The sequence below is a fragment of the Phallusia mammillata genome, chromosome 6 (genome assembly GCF_965637545.1).
Source record: "Phallusia mammillata chromosome 6, kaPhaMamm4.hap1.1, whole genome shotgun sequence".
Classification (NCBI taxonomy): domain Eukaryota; kingdom Metazoa; phylum Chordata; class Ascidiacea; order Phlebobranchia; family Ascidiidae; genus Phallusia; species Phallusia mammillata.
Genome location: NC_137257.1, coordinates 501995 through 525791, shown reverse-complemented (window position 1 = coordinate 525791; position 23797 = coordinate 501995). Strand labels below are relative to the sequence as shown.

The window sequence follows — 23797 nt, the reverse complement described above, 5'->3', positions numbered from 1 at the left end:
TATTCAGTGGACAAGTAGGGATTTAGAACGTTTATGGCGCTAGAGCCTAGAAATCAAAATAATGTGGTCAGACATGCTTATTTTTAAAAGTTGCTTATTCCTTTTTACTGTTTGTTGTCAACATATGCCCAGTCTTTAGACGCTTTTACAGTTTCGATTTTGAATCATTACATTTACTTTGTGACGGTGTTTATCATGCAGAGTTAATAAACTGCCTAAAATAATAATTTCAAACAGTTACAGCAACCAATACGTGAAATTACCCAACAAGCGTTTCGTGTTTGTGCAGAATAAAAATTTGTGTAACTTTTTGTGGCAGATAGATTCGAAACAGCTGCTTTGAAGTTTACTGCCTCAATGGAAAACCCGGTATTTATAGTAGTTGGTGGGGGAATAGCTGGTGTTTCTTGTGCAGAAACAATTAATGCCCTTGAGCCCTCGGCCAAGGTCGTGATTATCTCTGTTTCACCATTGATAAAAGCTGTAAGAAATGTCCAAGAACTTACAAGAACACTTGCTTCATTTGACGTAGATGAAACTTCAATTAAAGATTATTCTGACTTGCACCCGAACATTTCTATTATCCATGATATTGTGAAGGAAATCGACTCTGGTGAGAAGTTTGTTGTTACTGGCTGTGGCGAAACCCTAAAATACACAAAACTTTGTGTCTGCACTGGTGCTCGTCAAAATGTCATCTTTTCTGACAACAAGCATGTTATCGGAATACGAGATACAGCTTCTGCAAAAGAACTGGACAGAAAACTTCACAATGCTGAACGACTTGTTGTTGTTGGGAATGGTGGGATCGCGATCGAACTTATCTTTCAAATCGAGTGTTGTAATGTTGTCTGGGTAATTAAGGACAAAGCTATTGGTCAGGTATTTTTTGACCCAGGTGCTTCACAATTTTTTCTCCCTATCTTGTTAAATAAAAAAACTGATTCTTCAGACATGAAAAGAATGACATATAAACTTGAGCAATCTGCAGCCACAAAAGCTGGACATGTAACTGGAGGAGCTTTGGGGCCGGATTGGCATCAAAATCTACAGCTTGCTGGTCAGGCTGGCCAAACGAAAGAGATTAACATTCAGTACCAGGCTGAGGTGGAAACACTCCTTTCATCCGACCAAGTTGACCACTCAGAAGTTGACCGAAAGTCCAACAAGTCTTTATGGCCTGTATATGCCAAACTTACCAATGGTAAAGTGTTGGGCTGTGATTTCATAGTCAGTGCCACTGGTGTGGTTCCAAACACTGAAGTACTAACACAGCTGCCTTGCAGTTTCAGTGAAGATGGGGGAGTAAGAATTGATGAAAACATGAGAGTTACTGGATTGTGTGGTGTCTATGCAGCAGGTGATGTATGCAGCACAACAGCTTGGCAGAAAAAGCCACATTGGCACCAAATGCGTCTTTGGACTCAAGCAAGGCAAATGGGAATGTTTGCGGCCCAGTGCATGATTTCCCATCACAAAAATATACAGACATCCAACAGTTCTGACTGTGAAACTCCCCAGGATATTTGCTTTGACCTATTTGCTCATGCAACAAGGTTCTTTGGCAAGAGAGTCATTCTGCTTGGTCGATATAATGCACAAGGTATTGAGGACAGTCAAGGGTTGGAGTTTTTGTTGCGGACAACACCAGGGGAGGAATACATTAAAGTAGTGATGTTGAATGGCAGAATGCAAGGCGCTGTCTTGATTGGTGAAACTGATTTGGAAGAAACTTTTGAAAATTTAATACTCAATGAGATTGATTTGTCAATGCTTGGAGAAGACTTACTAAACCCAGATGTAGATATAACTGACTATTTTGATTGAATGTCCTGCCGTGGGATTAATTTATTTTTTAACATTTTTTACTACCTTGTTATGAAGTCTTGCTGAGTGAAGTCTTGCTGAGCCCAGATGTAGATATAAAGGCCTATTTGGAGCAAATGTCATGCAATGGGAATATATAATTTGCCATTTTTTATTTGTGCTTTGACGATGGACTTATGGTTGATTGATCATGTGTATGATTATTTAGGCTTTTGTTTGATGCCACATAAAAGCTTGGTTTTTGTTTTTGGTGGCAATTATGCTGTTTGCTGTGTTTATCAATTGTGAAGTGAATGAACAGCAACTAAATCTTATGCTTTTGTTTTTTAGGCTTGCTGACTATTCTAGTTGTAAACAACTGTGTCAGGATATTGCAGAACTGATTAATGATCGCAACACAGAAGCCAGGCACTCTCAAAATGTGGCAAATGTAAGTTGAGAGAAGTACATTCTAACACAATTTGCACAACATTACCTTTTCATTTCAGCTAAACAACTTAATTCAAAAAGATTTTTTGAACCTTAAAGCAATGACGGAAAAGTTAAAACTGGATTTAATTCAATCTTCAAAGTCAAGATCAGCGTAAGAATTGTTGAATATAAAAACATTTTTATTGCTGTTAGTATGTTTGTTTTTGGTTAATATGTTGTGTTATGTATTGTACCTCTTTGTTTTTTTTTTCATTTTTAATATACGTTCTTTGGTAGCTATGACACATACCAGCAATGTGAATGGTAATCATATTTTATAACATACAGTAAACGTCGGTTAAACCGGATCTTTGCCTAATCTGGACAATTTTTGGGTCCAACGGGCCTGGATTAACTGATATTTACTGTGTATAGTTTTTATTGATGCCCACTCAGTTAATGTGGAAAACAATCTTACTGAACTATTATGTTAAGAACCCACGGTGAAGTGGAAAGACGACAAAACCTCCTGGACACACTCACCACTAGAGTGCGTATTCTCAACGATGCCGCAGATGCAAGAGTCGGCCCGGTGAGCAACTACGAATCGGAAAGGTTTGTTATTCTTCACAAAAATATTGAAATATTCCATAGTTTGGTGCAAACATTCCCTGGTGTTCAAGGACTCCATGGTGAAACATTGGTGTGCATGGCAATGTTTAAAGCCCATATTTTAGTTATTGGTAATAAAAAGCATTCTCACCCACCACAATAAAGTTGAAATTCTTTGAACAACTTTCGTTATGTTTAAATGCATAGTGTGACGCGGAAGAAAATTGTAGTTCTTTAATCTGCCGCACTGATCTTACAAAAGAAATAAAAATACTTATCATCTGGTCACAATTGTTTTTCAAGTTATGTAAAGAAATAATGACTGCATGGCCTGACTTTTACTCCCGACTTTAACTCCTCAGCTGGGATGCCAACTTCGGCTCCCAAAATCTTAGACTCTGCAGCCCTGCTTGTTCTGCCACTTATCACGGCGGAAGTTTAATTTTTGTTTTACTTTCCAGAACTATGCTGTTGTCCACTGAAGCAAATGATGACACAGCATATTCCAATCCCTGGTTGGAGAGCGACGAGCATGTTTCAAGTTTAACCAGAGATGAATTCAGGAGGAGACAGGAGCAAGTTATCAAAGGTTGGAATTGTCATTTTATCTACATCACTTACTAACAAATTACTAAGTTGTCTTTGGCTTGGCCCTCGTGCTAGCTTTTGTGACTAAAAATATTGATAATGGTTTCCATGGTTCATCACAGCAGGTGGTACTAAATACTGCATGGTACCACATGGTTTATAAGACATCAGAATATATCAAGGGTGAATGATCCGAGATTCTAGTGTTACTTCAATTACAAACCTTTATTCCAACCCGATTAGCCCCAACCGCCAGCGCTTTCAAAGGTCCGCACATTGTAATTTTGCATGAAGTATATATATTGATTTAATCGTAAACATAACTGCCAAAGAACTGGTGTGTATAGAATACATCATGCAGACGTTTCAACAATCTTTGTTGTCATCATCAGTCTGCATGATGTATTCTTTATACACCAGTACTTAGTTATGTTTATGATTAAATGACATTTCAAGTCCGTCTATAGCAGGGGTGGGCAACCTTTGTTACTGTAGGGCCAATTATAAACGTCAAAATTGGATCGAGGGCCGCACATGTTCATCACACAAAGTGATTTTGCTTTGTTTCTTACCAAATATGCTACAAGTATAATTCGTATTTGATTCTAGCCACATTTTGCAAGATCGCAGAAAACTAGCATCAGGCGCATTAATCAGCTCAAAAATATGTAATAATTGGACTCGCGTGCCAGTACTTTTGAAATCCAAGCGTCTCTGCGGACCGCACAAGCTTAAATGAAGGGCCGCAGGTTGCCCACCCCTGATCTATAGTGTTCCTAAGTATATTGATGTCCATTAAAACTGTTTGCCATGCAGTTACATGGGGGATTTGGTACTGGTGACAAGTTGACAACCTTAAATGCGAGTTTCATTTCAGTTGATACTGTAAAGGATTGTTTGGAAAAATTTAAACCGTATTTTGTTGTGTGATGTCTATTAAAACTTTGTTCAAACAAACAGAACAAGACGCTGGTTTGGATGCTTTAGCTGATGCGTTGAAACGACAGAAGAACATCGGAATCAACATCGGGACTGAAGCTGACTACCAATCAGGTTAGGCTTTTGTGATGTGTGTTCTGTTGCTGAATCTTATAGTGCTCCGTAAAGCTTGCGTTTATGTCATAATTAGGGATGGGCCAAAACTGCAAATGTTCTGTTTGGTCGAGCACCGAGCATCTCACGTTAATGCTCGGTGCTCGGCCGAGTACGTTTGGGTGCATTATGACGTCACAAACATCCCCTATTCCACGCAAGTTTTGTTAGTAGTACGCGTTTTTTACAATCATAACGCATTTAAATAAACAGTTATTTTTGTTCTTGTATACCCGTTCAAAAAAATTATTGGTATGTTAGTATGAATATGCAAATTTGGTGCTCGGGGCAGTTTGTGCAACTGCTGGGCCAAGCACCGAGCATCAAAAACAGCGATGCTCGGTACCGAGTACTCGGGTTTGGCTCGGCTTGGCACATCTCTAGTCATAATGGAGTTTGATTCGCGTCATCTTAGGTGACGTAATTATGTTTATGTTATATGACAAGAAAGCTACCTAAACTATTACTTACCAAACACTCCTTGTTGCCGCAAGCGGTAATGAAACATAACTAATATATGTCGTTTGATGGCGCTACAGATACGTTTTCTTGTTGAAACCAGCGGCAATCAGCCAATGCACGGGTTTCTTTGTAAGAAAACATTTATTAACGACGCCAAAAATTATCTGTGCTTTGTGTTGCTTCGTGATTTTCATTGTGTTACTAAACATTGTCGTTTCACTAATGTTCGATCAAATAACTTTTGCCCGTTTTTACCACACTAAGGAGGCAACATGGTCTTGTAGGAAATGAAATAAAATATTTTTCATGCACTAAATTTTAAACTTTATTAGACATCTTCACTGGGCGTTTTGATTGAAGAAAATAATAATGTCGGGTCTGCGGAAAATCTATTTCACACTTTATTTTATTTTTTTAAATTGCACTAACAAGTTTACAACGTAATGACGTCGTCACAATAATCTATTGTTACATTTCGAACAGATCTAATTGATGACATCACAGTCCGCGCGACACAGACTGATTCTAGAATAAAAAGACAAAGCGACCGAGTTGGCAAAATCACAAATAAGTCTTCAACTTGTGGTGAGATTTATTAATTTAAATTTGATTATATTATTATGTTATCTTTTTGTTTTCACTATTGCACAACACAACTTATACATTTGTAAAAACCGACAACAAAAATCAACTCAAGGAAATGCAGTGTGAAAAACCACTACTTCTGTCGCTGTGTTTTATTTGTTTTCACAAAACAAATGCATTTTGCTTTTATAAGCATCATCAGTGTCGGAAAACAAAATAAAAAGCGGGATAAAACTAATAAATACTTGGTGTTAGGGTTCCACGCATCTGGTCGTAACGTAGTAAATCTTTTTTACGTATTGAACAAAAACCAACATAAGTAACAAACAAAGCCACCAAACCACATTTAAAAGACTTGATATCTTGAGGTAAACATTTACCGGGCTATAAGGTTTAATGCGAAACAACCCCGCCATTTTGTTGTCGCTGTTTTTCGGCGCAACCACAACGTCGCACCTGTGCCTGGGTTTCAACATGTAAACAATCCCGCCCTGATATTTACCGACAAACACCGACTGTGACAAGTCGATCTGCAAATTATCCGAACATTTCACGCACACTCAATCTTTTCCAGTTCTTTGGTCTATCATCATTGTTCTCGGACTTGCTATTGTGGTCGTCGCCGTCGTGCCCGCGTAACAGGGCGATGGCGTCACTGTTCGACGGATGACGTCACTATCTGACCGATGACGTCACAACTTGCCTCGTGCACTTACGTTTCCTTTCCTTGTAATTTCTCGTTACGTTGCAATAAATTTGATGATATTTTGGCGTATATTTGTCTGCTTGGATTTTGTCGGAAATTCCCAGTTGGTTAAAGTTTTGAAGATCAATTCTGCACCAAGGATTTGTCTACAAAGCCAAGGTTGTGAAGGTAAAGGCTGTGTACGTTTGCAAAGTGCCGGACGACGGTTGCAGTGGTGGCAGAATGTGTTCTAATGTAAACACGCAGATTCTTGTGGTGTGTGTCCTTGTCAGCTCAGTGTCCACGAGAGGGTGAAAGTGCCCATGAATGTCAAAGTTCGGTTTTGAAATTGGCAATTGCTCATGATTTTTTAATTACAATAAACCTCGGTTAATCCGGACCCGTTTGTACCTCAAGTTTTGTTCGGATTAGGCGAAGATCCGGTTTATCCGTGGTTTAGCTTTAATCTCGAAATTTTGGTGATGCTTGTCAAGTATATGACACTTTGGTTCTCCATTTTTGATAGAAATGAAGTTCCAACTATATATGACTGGTTTTAGAAGGAGGGTCAAATAGTAGGTCACAAGCACAAGTGTTTAGTCTTCAGTGTCCTGACTTGGTTTGTTTTTATTTATCCTCGATGGGCCGGCAACGTCTGAGCGTGTTGTGCTCGCAATCCGTTGAATCAGTTTTTGATTTTTTTGACTTGGGCAGTTGGTGGCCGCAATTTAGTTCAAGACGGCAGATGCCAGCAATGCCGCTCACGTTACTTGATCAAGGAAACACAAACGACCAAGATAGCCTTGTTTGTAGGTGTTTGAAACCTCGTACTGGTTTCACTTGATGGGAACTTATTTATAGCCGACGATTTACGCGGGATTGCAGCTAAAGATGAACGGTTGTTTCAGGTCGCTTATATTTCAAGGTAAATTTGAATCTGTCTTATTGCAGAATTTATATTCTTGTCACTTGGAACATTGCCCGATTATGTCCAATCCCAGATTTCACTTTGCTTTTATTTTGAGGCATTTAATGAAAATGTGTTTTGGTCGGTTTTGCTCAACATGCCTGTGTGGGTTTTACGAGAAAAATATTTTAGTTTTCATTTAAAATTCAACTTTATAAAAAGCATTAAGTCATTTATCCTCAAGTTGTAAAGATAAATATATTTCGCCTTTACACAATAAGCATTAAGTTCATTATAGTCTTCGTCCACCAAGCAGCGAGTGATTCTAGTTCTAAGCCGAAAGTATTAGGTAGAAATTTCCTTAATTCAATAGCTTCGGTGTCGACTTAAAATGGCGGCCGATGAGACAAGAGACGAAAATACTTTGCTGCTAAAAATAAATGTTACTTTGATGTATATCAGCTCAGGTGGGACGGGAAGGTTCGGCTGCAATAAGCTAATGTCAACAGACACGCAATCATCAAGTGCCACCTGTAGCTGCAGCTTATTACACAGCTAGGTGCGAATTTCACGCATGTGTGATATATCAGGTTAAAGGTCGGCCTCTCATCTTACTGGGGAGGTCGCAACTTTTATCTCAGTTCGTATTTTGTCGATCCAACCGCCTCCGTGCGAAGGTTTCGACCTAATTTGTAGCGTTTCCCCCAAACTGTGTCTGTTTGCATCGTGCGAAGCGACACATGAACCCTGTAATTCAGCGGTTCGGCCTTCAAAGCTTCTGCCGACATTAAGTAATCCATCTGAGTGACATCTGCGTCTCTTTTCCCATACACAAGCTCTACTGTATTGGATAAATTGCGTGGATAGATTTCTTACAGAAACGCTGATTATTTTTTAATCGATAAATCTGTTGAAACTTATTTGCAATTTAAAGCAGCTCACCTAAGTTTTCTTTATGTTATTACCCTGATGGAAGTGTCTTGTATGGGACGTCGAAACGTCGGCTTGTTATAATAAAAACTGCAGGAAGAGCCACATATTTGTTAAAACATTATGCCTGGCGGCAATAGCTTAATTAATGAGTTTTTCTGTTGTAGCATTAGTTAAAACAATCGCGTTTGGAGAGTGGCGCTGTTATTTTCTTGTATTTTTGCAATGCAACTTGATGAGCCAATATTGGGGTAAATTATGACTAGATTTGTTTTCAGTTTCATTTTTGAGAGTGATTTATATCAGTGCTGAACCGAATCGACTACATTTCGGTTCGGCCGAAACCGAATATTCGGTAGGCCTACATCTAGATTAAATTCTCAATAGTTTTAGACCAGTGGTTCCCAACCAGGGCCCATGGCCCCCCAGGGGGGGCACGAGCTGTGTTCCGGGGGGCCACAGGCCTAGATTCACAAGAAACACCCACTAAAAGTCATTTTCACTTTAACTTTATTCCCGAATTTAACCGACTACCTCACATACTATTTGTTTATAGTGAGGTTTATCACGCTCATTTACTCTATTAGACCTGTTTAGGGCCAAAATTAATACCGCATTCCAATGCGAGATTGCTATCTACGTTTTAAGGGGGCCACAGGTCCTACATGGTAACTTGAAGGGGGCCACGAGGCCAAAAAGTTACTTTAAGGGGGCCACGGTCCACGAAAGGTTGGGAACCACTGTTTTAGACCCTCCAACAGACAACATGTTCATTGACGATCTCTGTTTATGTTTGTCCTTTATTATGTTTTATTTTGTGGTTTTGTAGGAAATAAAGGTGCCTGTTAGGCGGAATATTATATTCCATGTAAATTCATTGACTGATTCTGTAACTTCGAAAATATTTTCCATTCTCAGTCTCATTTTTACATTACACTGTCTTGGTGCTGATATAACCGTAAAATTGTTTTAAACTCTAAAATTTCCACCCTGTTTAAACCCAAGCATCGCTCGTCTGACAATTATCCACAACAAACCACAATTCCCCACAATTAACCACAATCATCCACAACAAACTAGCGCGTTTGAAGAAATTCATGTTCTCAGCAATATCACAAGAAAAACACAAAAACGAAAACGAGTACAGAAGGAAAGGGTGGATGACGTCACGACCGTGGGAACCGGTCGGAAGGCGATCCGTGACGTAGAGCGTTACAGTGTTTGGGAATAAATACATATAATATGGGGAAAAAATCACAACGAGCAAATGTTTATCGGGGTTCAGGATGGCAGAGTTAAGTCCGGTCATTTGGCTTTGGTTCAGGAATATGCTCATATCTGCATGGGAGTTTGCCGTAAACATGACTACACCCAGTGGTGGGACTCATATTTTTAAGCCGGTTCTGTTACAAAAACTCCATTGACAGTAACCAGTAATGCTAACAGGTTCGCTGATCTCATAAAATTTCGTGAGACGGTTCTATTGAACCGGTGCGAACCGGCTGAATCCCACCACTGCACTAGGAGGCTTGCGTGAACATTCTCTGTCAGTCAGATGAGATGTTTTGCCATGCAGCTTGCAAGGTCTGTGCTGCAAATTATGTCGAGTTTGAACCCATCTTGGTGTGACAAGAGACACGAAACAATTGCGCCACAAGTGGTAAAGTGAAGTGGGCGCGAAACAAAAGAAAAGCACGGATGCTGACGAATCAAACAAGTCCACGTGGCGATATCACAAAGATCTTTCCGAGAAGACTCTTTTCTGTCGGTGCGCCACCGCGTGGCCAAGTGGTGCAAGGAAATCTGATCACTAGTTGGCGCGCTCGAGCCTTTAGCAAATCTCTCGCTTAGAAGCTTTCTGTGCGAGTTTGATGAGCTGGCGTCGATATTTCCTTCTCCACGGCAGAACGATTGTCCGCTTCCCGATAACCAGGTTGGCTTTCTGCTTCGTGCGTCCGCTGCTTTCGTAATTTCCAACCAATAAAAACTTCCCGTTTTTCTTGAGACATTTACAGGCCGCGATCCGTGGCTTGACGAGCACGTGGTAGAGTTTGCGTCTCACTAATCTCGGCATTGCTCGGCGATAAGGCTTGATAACTTGCAGAGTGATTCGTTTGCGTTTTCCTTCATCGGCGACCGCCTTCACTTTGACATGAACCGCTGTGAAAAAGAGCATAGTTTGTTTGTGTTCAGTTTTAGAATGAATCATGAACCATTCAATTTTATTTCGTTTACAGCGCCCAGAAGTAAACGTAATGTTTTACACTAAAAACAGAACAAGTCAAAGCGTTGCAAACAAAACGATCAGCTTGAACCACATGTGGTTATAACTTGCAGCTGACCCTAACTATTTGAAATAATATCTGCATTTGTCGGTAAAAAAAGTTATGTCAGTGACTAAGTTGTATTTTTAACATTAAAGTTTGAATACGAAGTTTCAGACTTGAAATCACTTTTGTAAATTGCAGTTTGCATCTAAAGCATCATGGCTACGAATTACTTTTTTTTATGTAACAAAAATCAAGGCTTTTAAGTTACTTTTCTTCGCCATGATTTGTTACATTTATTGGGTTAACTTACCGAAATCGGACTTGCAGAATTTCTTGATGTTGATCGAAGCTGATTTTGTTCGGCAAGATTGGCGGCATTCAACTGTGGATAAAAACATTGGTTATATCGGCCCATAGATTTTGTAAATATTACCACCAAGCGGCTAATTTGACGAACTAAAAAAAGAAGTTATATATGTTGTTGCTGCCAGGCATAATATAAAGTTTATAGAGCTTTTCTGGCAAATGTAATTTTGTACCGACGTTTCGACGTCCTATACAGGTCGCCTTCATTAGGGTAAACTAGAAGAGTGGCTTTCTGATATACTTCCATTTTATATATTCTATACGATAATTACCAATTTACTATACACATCATTTGATCTACACATATGATTGTTTTTGTAAACAAAAACTAATGGGTCCCCACACGCATGTTTGTGCGGATTTACGGTAAACAAATGTTGCGGTGATTTTTACATTCTTAAGGACAAATTTTTAGAAAGCATTAACCCAACAATAAAAAAAATTGTTCGTATTCTTTTTGCACTATTATTGTCATGTAATTACAAAAACATTAAAAAAACGTAACAAAGACTTAAATCTAATCTCTTGCTTTAACCCAGATATAGTCCTCCAAGGTCGGGCAATTTTTTTTAGAAAGCTGTAACAGTTGTGTTACAGACACTTTAAATTAAAAAGCAATTTGCTACAAGTGTATACATAACAAATTGTTTTACATTTAACTTTGTTTCGCAAAACGAGTACCATTGACCTGTAGGCTCAGGGTGCACACGCCAAACGACTGTTTGACCTTTTGACACCGTTTTCAATAGCACGCCGTCATTCGTGTTCAACAATACTGTTAAGCCTAATTTATACATGCCTTGAGTATTGACTCCTGAATTGATTGTTAAAAAACCGCTACGTTATGAAGAAAGTTCTGAGCTGTGTTTGTAATACCGACTAGTTGACCTTAAGTAACCCGTGATCATGCGGCGGCCAACCTGACAGCGAGCATTTAAAAAAACATTTATTTGGCAAAAAAGTCAAGTTAATTTTTTCATCTTAACTTTTATTAACAAAGTTTTTCTTGACATATACAAAACCGAAGCACGGTTATTAGGCTTAAATCACGTCATAGGTGTAAAACCTTCGCCAAAACTAAAAATGTGAGTGATAACTTAATAAAACGACATAGCATTGCTGTGCAAAACAGCTGATTTCTAATCACTGAAACGATGTCTCGTAAAACGTCTGTCCGACGTCAAGCTGAGCCCTCCCGCTATCGTAAACCAGTGAGTTACTCTCTTGGTACTTCTGCCTTCAGTGTCTTTCTTGACCAAACGAGCGTTAGACACATTTACGTTTCGGGGGCCTGTGGGTGAATCTCTGGGTCATACGGGGTCAAAATTCACATGGACCATCTTTAGACCAATATCTGTAATGTGTGTAAAATTGAAAAAGTTTGAACCATTCTTTCTTGACCAAAACGTGGGAACAATAGCCGCGCTAAAAATTTCACGTTTTGGGGTGCTGTGGGTGAACCGAGGGATCAAACGGGGTCAAAATTCACATGGACCATCTTTAGACCAATACCTATTATGTGTGTAAATTTGAAAAAGTTTGAACCATTCTTTCTTGACCAAAACGTGGGAACAAATCCGCGCTAAAAATTTCACGTTTTGGGGGGCTGTGGGTGAACCGAGGGATCAAACGGGGTCAAAATTCACATGGACCATCTTTAGACCAATATCTGTAATGTGTGTAAATTTGAAAAAGTTTGAACCATTCTTTCTTGACCAAAACGTGGGAACAAATCTGCGTTAGAAAGAAAAAAAGAAAAAAGAAAAAAAGAAAAAAAAGAAAAAAAGAAAAAAAGAAAAAAAGAAAAAAGAAAAAAAAATATAGACAAAAACAATATGTGTCCCCTTCAGGGAAGGGGACCCATAATAACACTGAATGCGACTAGTACAGTGTACGATAAACAATGGAGTACATGTAGTGTTAAATACGATTGTCAGAAGAGCTCTACAAAGTAATTGGTTCAACTACAAAATTTGACAGAGATCAAAATCAATAAATTTTACATGTGAGTGTTTAAATTATTCTTTGCTACTTACTTGGTGCTGGGGTGGGCGGATTACCTGTAACATATAGAGTTGCGTTATTATTAGCTTAAACAATAACAAACAACATAAAACAAAAGTTAAACAAACACTTAAGATAACCAACGCAATTTTATCATGCCTTGTTTAACTGTTCTGTATGTAAAACTGTTTATTTTTGGAGAAAATTCATTTCTTTTCAACACACTTTATACACCGTCTGCCATTTTGTTTCCAAAAGCAGAAAAAATGCTTTCCCAAATAATATTTGCTATGACATCATAAACAGAAACATTTTAGGTGATGACGCGGCTGTGAGACTTGATTCTTTCAACAGACCGATAGCGGAGCGCCAAAAAATTTTAAACCGTATTTTCGGTTTCACAGAGGCAAAGAGAAATCGCTGCGAAACATGCAAAACATGCCAGAGGTCGATTACTGACCCTTCATGCTGGAAACACCGGGTTCAATGTTAAGTTGAATGCTGCTGCTGCTGCTGCTCGGCCGATTTTATTGGTTGCATTTTGTGCAGCAATTAGCGAATCAAGTCTGACAGCTGCGCGGCCACAAAAACTTCTGCGCGGACGGACGGCCCAATCTGAGCTAGAGAGGGAGCCCAAGCAATAATTGAAATTTCTTCCGATTCTATCTCACCAACTGCTGGGTAAAGTTAAATAACCCCCTCCCTTCCTGGCAGTTCATTAACAATGCCAAAATTTTGATAAAATTCTCCCGATGTAATGTTTTTTTATTTAAACCAAAGGCAGTTGTCAAATTTAAACACCATTTGTTTTCTGAACTTGACATGTTTCTAAATCGAGTTATTTACCCCAAATTTGTCACAAGCTTAACAAGATAACCCTCCCCCTAAAATATATGACCGTCCGTCTCGCGTTTCAATTCAACTAACCACTGGGGGTCGTACGAACGCAGGGAGCAATCGGTGATTTGGTTTGTTCGTATCCCTTCGCACAGCGGTTACATCGTTTCCCTGTCACCCCGTCCTTGCACGGGCACTGACCGGACACTGGGTGGCAAATTTTGCCCGCCGCGCCCACTGGGTGGCAGCCGCAAGCTACACACAGAGACAATATGATTAGAGTGGGCAGCAACATTAAAGCGCAAGGATTATAATCTGGAAGAAACAAGTATATCGCCATGCATATTTCTCATCTGACGCCATGTGTGAATATCGGGTAAAACTACTAACACAGGAACTCACAAGACACCTGGTTTGGGAATTTCCGGTAGGTGGAGCAACGGAGCACGGGCGTTTACGGCGACAATAATTGCTGAGTCGGCATGTTGAAAATTGCTTTGTTATTGTCACCCTAAACGCCTATGCTCCGTTGCTCCACCTACTCAAATTCTCAAACCGGGCGTCTTGTGAGTTCCTGTGTTAGTAGTTTTACGTCTGATGTGTGGAGCAGTGCATTGTGGGTGGTAACTCACCAACCAAACCACAAACCTCCACAACCTGCCACAAACGTCCACCACAAGGCCGCAAGGTTGAGATATTCGACGTCAGATTGAATGCAATTGTTACCAAACCACTTCAACATCGCACAATCGTGTTAGTCAGCTCAGAAAGTTAGTAGCATGCAAAGACCGCGGCGTGTTAGTTATTCACATGCCAACAAAACAACTCCATCTTATAAGCATGACGTCATGATAGTGATGTCATGTTTATGAGGTCATCATACAAGGTTATAAGTGCATGTATGGCTCGGGTATTTGTTGAAAGAACCAAGTCTTAAAACCGCGCTCGTTCACAACATAAAAGTGACTTGTTCCCAAACATGGTGCATAGAATGCCAGACGGTGAACATGCAACGTGATTGGTCGGTTGCATACCACGTGATTGCACGGTCCAACGACAACGGTGCAAAGTTATTGTTTTGTCAGATTCAAGCGATATTGTTTTCGCCGATGAAACAAATATTTTAAAGCCAATGTTTGAAACGTCGCGAGTTTTTTGGTTAAACTGAGAACGCAAACTGTGGAGTTGAAACATAAACAACGTTTTGCCGGAAACGCGGTTTTATTTCATTCATGTCGCGGGTTCTCTGCTTTGTTTTTTCCGTCGCCGCAAAATCCTTCAGATAGTTTTCATTTATCGGAAAAACGAGTTAAAGAAGCGAAATAAAGGAGGAGCGCGCGACGTCGATTGTTGACAAAGCGGCTGCGAGCTGGTGGGGGTGCGGAAATCAACTTGCGATCACATGACACCCCCCCACGCCTCGCGCCTTGTCCCGAGGTGTGAAAAACGTGGCCGGGCTTTTGTGTTTGCTGTGAAGAGGTGATACGGATCAGGTGTCGGTGATTAATGTCGCTCACTTAGTCGGGTTGGGTAATCTTACGTACAGCGATGTATTGTTCCTCCCTTGTTGCGACAAAGTGGGAAAACTTTTCCCATATTCCGCCCGTCTCAGCTGTGTTTCCCATGGTTCTATTATGACCGGACATAGACACGCTTGCCCCCCAGTCTTGATGTCCAAATGCGCGAACACATACCGCTTGTAGTAACGGTGTAGCTGCAGCGCGTTTATCATCTATCCGCCAATTGCGCCCTCAACTTTGTCGCGCTTTATAACGTCTCAACGTTGCGCAGCTATTGTCGGCTTGGTGAATATTTTAGCGCAATTGTGTTTTGTTTCACCGGCGAAATAAACTCAACTCAACTCAACTCAACACGCGTGGAAATGCAATAATTCCACGATATTCGGGCTTTTGTTGCCTCCAATTGAGACCTGAGTGTTCGATCAACATCGGCACGTCCCAGGAACGTGATGTAAACCCCCGCGAGTTGCGATTCATAAAATTCGCGCGACATTTATTAGCGAGATATTAAATATCGTGAAGATTAAAACACGTCGACATTTTTTTCTGGCACGTCACCGTTCCTCAAGTCATGCGCGAAACATTTCTCCGTGAGATTGCGGAATTGTTGGACGAGAATCAACCACAGAAGCTGTTTCGTTTGGCAAGATTTGAAAGGAGACGCATCAAACCTTCGCCGCAACACTTCGGGGTGTTTCAAACAAGTTTTTTTTCCGCCCCGCTTCTCTGGCACTTTCACCCTCTGTTTTCGGCGCTTAAGATTGATTGCTCGACAAATAAGTTGCGAAGTAAACCCACGCACGAAAATCAACCGGCGTTTGGTTTTTTTATGAATTGACTTTTATTAATTTTTCACTAAATGTTGAAAACATTGGTCACTGGGTTTGAATATCTACATTAACGTCGATTTTTTTTACAAAAAAAAACACTTTTTAACGCAGTGTCGCATAAATAATAATTTGATTTAGCGACGGTTGCTGTTAATAAACAAATTACCGTTAGACTTCGCTGTACTTGTTGCGATTTAAGGGCAAATGCGCTTGTCGCGGGAAAAAGGTTTTTGTTTGAAGACACACCCAGTTTGAATCACGTCCACAAATAATTTGCTTGAAAATATTTGCAGAGCATTAATTCAACTGTGATTTTGTTACACAACGAAATACAACAACGTTACGTTATTGCACCGCACACTCAAGTTCACAGCAAAACTACGTTTATATATTGTAACATCTAGATTAGAAAAAACTTAACTAAAGTTAATTTCACAACATATAACGCGGATTTTAAACCAGTAACGCTTAATTCTGAAATTACACGATTAAAGCGGGTTCTTAAACCAGCTTCGTGCACTCAACCTTTTCGGAAACCTCGCTACGGTTGGATGAAGGAAGCTGGTTTACAAAGCCGCTTTAAACCTCTCTGTGTTGTAAATTAATTCATGTCGAACTCACGTTTACAGGCTGTTGGACTGGCGATTGACGTGTTGTTGTTTCTATGGTAACCGGGCTTGCACATGTGGCAGAACCTCCCGTATGTGTGATGACGACATTTCAGGCAGACACCCCCGTTGCCGGTTTTCTCGTAGAGCTCGGCGTCGAAGCGACATTTCTTCGAGTGCAGGTGACATTCACAGGCTGAAACGACAACAATAAGGTTCCATATAAAAATCATAGTACGCTAAATCATATGATTATGCCGTGATCGCTGGTCTGTATAAACCCTTCATGGCTGATCCCAATTATGAATTTATGTTCATTTCCACATAAAAAGTTACGAACATCTGATTTCAATCCAGTTACAACTCCTATAAGTTTATATGCGTGTAAACTCGAACTTAACGGTTGCTGCTTCATGTTGGTTAGTGAACGAGATTCGTGCAATGAACCGTGTTAACTGTATTTAAACGTCAATAATTAGGGAGACGCCAATTACATCTGTTCTTCTCTGATTAACTTTCGTTGTTTGCAGTTTTTAGAGGCTGACGATGCCTGTGTAGGTGAAAGTTATAACTCGATTTTAACAAATTTATTATATCATTAAGCCATTCATCAATTGAAGATAAATACATTTCGTCTATGCGACATCCTTAGCATCTAAAAGCAAGCACAAAGATATAAATTGGTGAAACACACATACAACAATGATAAAAATCGATGTTAACCACTTCATGTTTACTGATTTTGAGTAAGAAGCATTTGCTTCTTTATGATCGATAATTAGGAAGGATTTTAAACGGCGTCTTTACATATTTGGGGCTTAAATAATCCTAGCAATAATTCCACAAACACTCGGAGCGACCACAAATTCTCAACACCTTGTAGGCCTCCTACACACATCTGTTGTTTCCACTACACATAGTTCTGTGTAACCCAGCGAAGCTCGTCGACCCCCTTAATCTCTGATATGCACGCTTTACAGGACAAGAATGCTCGGTTCGACGTAAACACTAACTGTGGTTTGCATCAAACCTTGTCGTGTTGTCACATTCAATGTTTAATTCGGATTTGGGTAAAATTGTTTCTAGAAACGCATTTAAACGGACGTAGTTTTTGGTGATCTTTGAAATTACATAATGTTTTCAATAATTTGCGACCAACGCATGAAGAATGTTTTTGTATTTTTGTTTTGAGTTTGTTTGTGTGGTAACGGTTTGTGGGTCAAAACCACTGACAGTTTATTAGTGGGATTTTAATGAGTACATGTGTTTTAGTTTTGATTTCAATTCCGATAAAAGTTTTCCGTAGTTTTCCAATCAGCCTTGATCCAAATCCCGCAAACATTATTTCCCACCGCAGCCGAGCAACGAGCAGTCAATCACCGCCGACAGTTCAAGTGCGCAAGGCTGAAGCAATCACGAAACCGCAAAACAACTTAAACCGACTTCACGTGCTGTTGCCGCTCAGCCAAATACCTCAGTCCCGACGCGTTGGCCCAACAAGAAAAATGCGCTGAACCTCGCAATCGTATTTGGCGTTGGTAACAGTAGAATGCCGGTCCATTGTTGTTGCGCGCGCGCACCTGTTTACGGTGTTTGTTCAGCGCTATTCTCGAGCCCGACTGGTGCAACCGATCGCGCCAAGCACCGCGGTCCCACATCTCACGGTGCAGAGTTTCAAGTTTAAGGCGATGTTGCGGGTGTTCCCCTGTATAGAGAGGGTTTAAGTCTATTGTATCCAGCTGTTCCCCATGTTCGGTTGCAAGTTGCCTCGGAACTATGCGGTTCGGCCTCCTCACTTTGATGGAAACTGACACCGGTTGAATCAAAATGTGGAAGCTCTTATATGTGGAGGGCATGTGGTGTTGCCAGTTTATCTACATCAAATTGAAAACCACTCGACAGACTTTAACTGTTTCCGGCCTCACTATGTAGGGGGTAAAGGGTGGGGCGGAGTTGGGGTCAAGCTGTACAAAGGTCGAGGTTAGGTTGGGTTAAGACAACTTTGGTGACTAGTTTTTTCGCTTGCACATTTTGTAGATGTTAGTTTGACTATTCGATGATGTTGTTCAACGAATCAACAAGACACGCGATCATGAAATATTTTGTGTTTGTCTTAAAATCGCAGATCGGGTTTATTTTTCCAGTTTCAAGATTAATTGAGTGAATCCAGAATCCAGATCAACTGCGCATCTCGGCGCGTTATTTCTTCGCCTAAAGTTTATCGCATTTGAACTTGGGTTCAAGTTACGCTCGACGAACACGTGCGTTCCACCACCGAAAAATCGACTCACTGATAAGAAACATTAATACCTAGTTTCACATGAGTTGGGGCGATATAGGCAAGGTGCTTGAGCGGAAAACATCGCTCAGTGTGAAGCTAAACACGCATCAAGCAGGTGTTTTCAGCAGTCTATTGTGATGCGACAAAGACCAGGTTTGTGTCGTCACTAAATTAAAAAACTCAATTTCGCTTGAGTTGGACCCGGGGATTCCCCTTTTTGTTCCTGTCAATCATCTCGTCCGGATTATTAATCTCGACCAGCTGTTGGAGGTGAACGAAGGTGGATGTTGTAGAACGCGACTTCGCGACCCCAAAAAACCACAAAATCAACAAATGTCGCTGTTCTATCGATGCCTGTTTGTGTCGCAACAATGACGACTCAACTAACCGATTGTGACGTTTTTCTTCAAGGGAGAACTTTACCACGTGTGAGATGTTTAAAGGAAAACCGCGTGGATTATTTGCAATCTACTTCAAGTTTAAAGGAAAACCACGAGGATTATTTGCTTTTTTGAAGTTTAAAGGATGTCCACTTGTGATAAACTTAACTGTTTCAAACTTTCTTTGTTGAAACAGAAAAAGATTTTCAGAAGCGTCGGAATTCCTTCGACAAGTTTACTTTTATTGAAATCTATGAAATGTCTCCAGACGTAAAAGAATAATTCAACCATTTCACCTAACGTTGGTCGCCAGCGACAAGAATTCGGATTAAAACAACAATCCCCAGACTCAGTTGATTTTGTGCTTCGCCTGGTATTTGTGTGCGACGGTTATAAAAGCGCTAATAGGTTTGCACAAGCCCCAGCAATTAGCGACCGACCGCCAACACATGCGCTAATGGGCAACCGTGGACAAACAGACGCAACAAGTTGAACAACCTCCAGTTCCGCATCGAATTAATTAAGCGCACTGCCGGCCCGTTTTAAGACCTGCAAACTTTTTCACAAAAAGCGGAAAATCTTGTGGCGTGAACTTGCTATAAGAGTTGTGACGCAAAGTTGATTGGCGAAAATTACATCTTCGTCGATGCCTAGAACTGAATTCAATCACTTTAGTAGATTTTCTTTGGTAGTTTTTCAAATCAACTGATTGGCAACTGCCGTTATATTGTGGTTACATTGTAAAGGTTAAAGTTGATCAATAAGCGAAAGTTTGACTCAAACCGACCCAAGTATCACGCTGTGTTGGCGAGACGTTCGGTTTTGTCGGGAAAATCGATCGGTCAAAAACCAATAATGTGACTTCCCGGTTCGGCCTCCTGCAACCTCTACTTTGTCGGCTGCGCGGAACAGCTGCGCAAATACCTAACTTGCAAAGCCGGCAATTTTCTCAGAAGCTTTTACGTAGGCACTACAGGGCCGTACGCTGACGTGGTTTTTGCTGTAATGAGTTGTTACGTTGCGAGGGATTTCTGCTATACGTAGTTTGTTATTCCAACACTTATTTCACGTCCTTTTCTGTTGCCTATGACAATTTTCCGCCAAAAAGGTTGCCTTAGATTTCTGACAGTAAATAACCGATGATTTAACTTATGTTTGTGAGCGTGATACGCCCGTGATAAGTTGGAGAAAACAGAACCAAGTTTGCCATTTCCCGATGTTCGTGTACTTTAGCACGTTTCCGTTTATACTCCTACCGCTTATTGGATAAACGCTGGAGAGCAAACCAGCAATCCACAATGGACTCTGCCCTGATCATAATAACCCAAGGTCTTCAACAGTTACACAAAACAGAGGGCTTGCCCTATACCGAAACGGGTTTAACACATTTTTTGTTCAACTGGTGCAATGCTGAACAAAATACTAGTTGGTTAAAAATAGAAGTTCTTTGAAAAAACAACCAGTATTTTGTTTAGCATTACACCAGTTGAACGACAGATTTGTTAATATGCAACCTGGTGGACGAAACGCCTGTTCAGTATTTTCTACAAAAGCGAGTATTGGACAACTGACGTTTTTTCTAACTAGCTTTGTTAAACTGACGCACAAAATAGGCCAGACGGGCTTTTCAGTAGGGCGCAGCTAAATAAATATCCCTGCTGTGGCGCCCTTACACCCGTCAATGCCAGGATGGGCTTTGAACAAGCCGAGGACGGAAATCTGCACTTGATCAACAGGAAAGTCGGCAGCGAGATTATGGCAAAGTTTTGTGCGGGAGAATTTGCGTAAAATTTCTGTTTAGCTCTGTTTAACATTTCTTGATGCAAATATAAAGCCATCAGTGAAAAGGAAATTATTTTTTAACCAAGTACTTTTATTTCTCGGATAAGTTTTAGTTTGATTTCTGTCAAATCCCCCCCCCCCCCAACTTATTGGAGCAAAACTTTTATTACAAGCGTCACAGACCATGATTCTGTCGTCAACAATTTCACATTATTTCCGCCCCCCATATCCCGGACCTTGTATTTCGCGGCCAGCTGTTAGAACGGAGAGATTACTCAGACGAGACAACGACCACAATACTAGCTTAAAACTGAACGGGGAAGGAAATCCGCCCGATTTGGAGGTTATTCACATAAGTGCCGGTCAACAATACGGGTTTGAAGTAACCAATCGCGACAGGGAGGCAACAGACAAATTTAACGGAGGGGGTCGTCAGATCACCTACTCTAACTAATGTGGTTTGTTTTTGTTTTTACTTTTAAACTGAAGTTATATAAAGTGTCATCCGCTTTGCGGTTAGAAGTACTTCCGCGATCCTGGCAAACCGCGAAAACAGGCTCCAGCGCACACATACAACATCGCATATATTTTGTTCTGTAACAGGTAGAACGGTAAAATTTCACACCTGTACTAACTCCAGCATGCAGACTTTAAAATAGCAATTTTTTGTGGCAAAATCCTAATAATCTTATCTAAATTTTGGGTCGGAATATATCTACGTATTGCGAACAACTTATGGTCTATGGTTCTAAAATCTTACATCATATTATAAGGTCGTTTACTCACCAACACACTCATTCGCGCTGCTCCTACTGGCTCGTTTCCACGGACGCTGGTGGTAGAACGCTTTACACTTCTCACAATTCACTCCGTCCGTGTTGTGGCGGCAATCGCACGCAAGTTTTCCCTTCTTAAGCGAACAACTCGACGCGTGGCCGTTGCATTTGCACGTTCCTCCTATGCTGATGTCGTTGATCGCGTAGTGCTTGAATTGGAGTTCATTAGTTGGTCCGGTAGAGGGCGTAATCACTGCTCCTTTCGTAACTGGCGTGTTTAGGGCGTGGTTCATGGTGAAGGCCTCATGTCGTTTGTTTGCGACGTTGAGGGTTCCGACTGCACGACCACTACGCAGCGAATGCCGTGAAATCTCAGCGGGATCGAGTACGAAGCGGACGTCGGTTGCCGTCACCCAGTCCTGCATGATGAAACTCTCCTCTACATCGTGGCCTGAAGGTCGTCCCAAGGTCGGGTTGAACACCACGCTCCCGCCTCGCACCTCGTCCTGATTTTCAAAATTTTTACACAAGACTTCACGCTCGTTTGTTCCGTTCGCGAACTCCTTGCTTTGCATCCCGAAGTAACTGCTGCAGTCCTCGGCGTAATACTGGTACGGTTCCCATCTCGCGGCGTGGTTCATTTTCTTGTAGATGATCAGCGCTCGGGGAAGACGCGAGAAAAACTCCATGCTGATGTAAGCGAGTTCAAATTGCTTCCCAAACGAGACTGTCAATGTGATATCTCGTCGCGAACCCACGCCAACGGTTTTCGACTGCCAATAAGTCAACCTGCCTGTGTCGTTGATGTCAGTTAGGAACCGGGCAGGATGAGATTTTCGGCCGATTCTCTTGCAAACGTCGCAAACTCGAGTGAATCCGGCCGGACTTTCGGCAAGATGACAAAATTTCTCGTGCCTCGGAATCCCGCAGGTTTCCGAAACTTCGACGACTTTGTTCATCGCGATGTTTTCAAAGCTGGGCGTGCATTGGATCGGGACCTTGTTGGCGCAACATTGGGAGTCGCTTCGGCCTTTGCAAGTTGAATCGACATGAGCGAGAATTGAAAACACGAATAAAACGAATGTGAAAGTGCTGGGGTTTGAACCCGCGTCCTTTGGACTAGTCCGACGTTGGCACATCGCACAAAACAGTTCCTTAAACATTTCAGCCAAAGTAGTTCTCAATCAGCTCAGAACATTTATCCGATTCGCGAGTTTAAATTAAATTTTACAAAACCTGTAAAAACGTTGAATATTTATTTGCTACATTATTCCTTAATTAGTCGATAAAGAGATAACGATGTAGCACTCAATATCGCCTGTTTACAATTTCCTTCCGTTACAACTTTTAAAATCTTAACCAGTTTGTCGCTACGTTTTCGATTATAAAAGTTGATTAACTTCGCTGAAATTTCTCGGTAACAAAATAATTTCGCTGAATTTTCTTTGGTAACAAAATGGAAACTTGGCCGACGACAAAAACTAAAACCGGATCCTCAAATATTGAAATTGTAGGCGATAAAAAATTGCTAAGCTGACAATAAATTACGGGTTTGAGCGGGAGCGAGTAACACCTGCGCAGTCTCGCAACTGCGGCTCCAGACTGGTAATAAGAAGGTGTGGGCGCGAATAGAGGCCAGGATGGGACTTAATAAAAATTCGTGCTTTTCTCTGACTAAGTGGGGATCAAGCGCTTTACGCGGGGCGCAGGTGTCGCACAAAAGGCCAAACTATTCCAGCCTTGTGACGTTTACTCGACAGGAATGGGTGGTTTGTTTGGAAACTGGAAGTTATTTCGTTATTTTCTTCGTAACTGGGTGATAGGTTTCCAGTTTCACGGAAGCTCTCTCGGTTTCCACAGCTGTGTTCGCGACCCGCTAAGTTCGCTACAAAGCACCACGATTTATCCCCTATTGATAAAAGTTTTCGGCTTTTTTGTTTAACGGCGATTGTTGATACTAATGTGAGCTGACTATTTTGCAAACAATGGTAAACGAAAAGCTGAAAATAAACCAAACAACTTTGCGCTTGTTTTTAGTTTAAAA

The 23797-nt window shown here is 40.9% G+C and overlaps 2 protein-coding genes across 7 annotated transcripts in view; one reads left to right on the top strand and one right to left on the bottom strand.

The window, feature by feature from the left end:
• The window catches only part of LOC145232234 (tRNA ligase complex-associated NAD(P)H dehydrogenase PYROXD1-like), a 39515-nt gene that overhangs the window by 212 nt on the left and 15506 nt on the right, over window positions 1–23797 (top strand). For 2 of the 5 annotated variants that reach the window (XR_013860846.1, XM_080096789.1), the window contains exons 2-7: window positions 2158–2257; window positions 2316–2410; window positions 2734–2853; window positions 3312–3439; window positions 4399–4491; window positions 5476–5577. Coding sequence is in view for 4 of the 5 variants with exons in the window: in XM_080096789.1 (XP_079952915.1) it covers window positions 2158–2257; window positions 2316–2410; window positions 2734–2853; window positions 3312–3439; window positions 4399–4491; window positions 5476–5577 (638 nt within the window). In the remaining variant the exon portion in view is untranslated. Of the gene's footprint in view, window positions 1–319; window positions 2258–2315; window positions 2411–2733; window positions 2854–3311; window positions 3440–4398; window positions 4492–5475; window positions 5578–6151; window positions 6353–23797 lie in introns of those variants that run through there. The other 3 variants (XM_080096790.1, XM_080096788.1, XM_080096787.1) reach the window with 3 other exon arrangements.
• Window positions 9177–23021, bottom strand: LOC145232367 (netrin-3-like). Of its 2 annotated transcripts, XM_080096975.1 has the most exons (6): window positions 21764–23021; window positions 16548–16730; window positions 13667–13831; window positions 12772–12795; window positions 10680–10751; window positions 9177–10259 (listed from the first exon to the last, which is right to left on the bottom strand). In XM_080096975.1, exons 1-6 carry the CDS (start codon window positions 22914–22916, stop codon window positions 9931–9933), a joined length of 1926 nt encoding a protein of 641 aa, XP_079953101.1. In that variant the 5' UTR covers window positions 22917–23021; the 3' UTR covers window positions 9177–9930. The 2 variants fall into 2 exon arrangements, with proteins under 2 accessions (XP_079953101.1, XP_079953102.1); XM_080096976.1 differs by lacking the exon at window positions 13667–13831.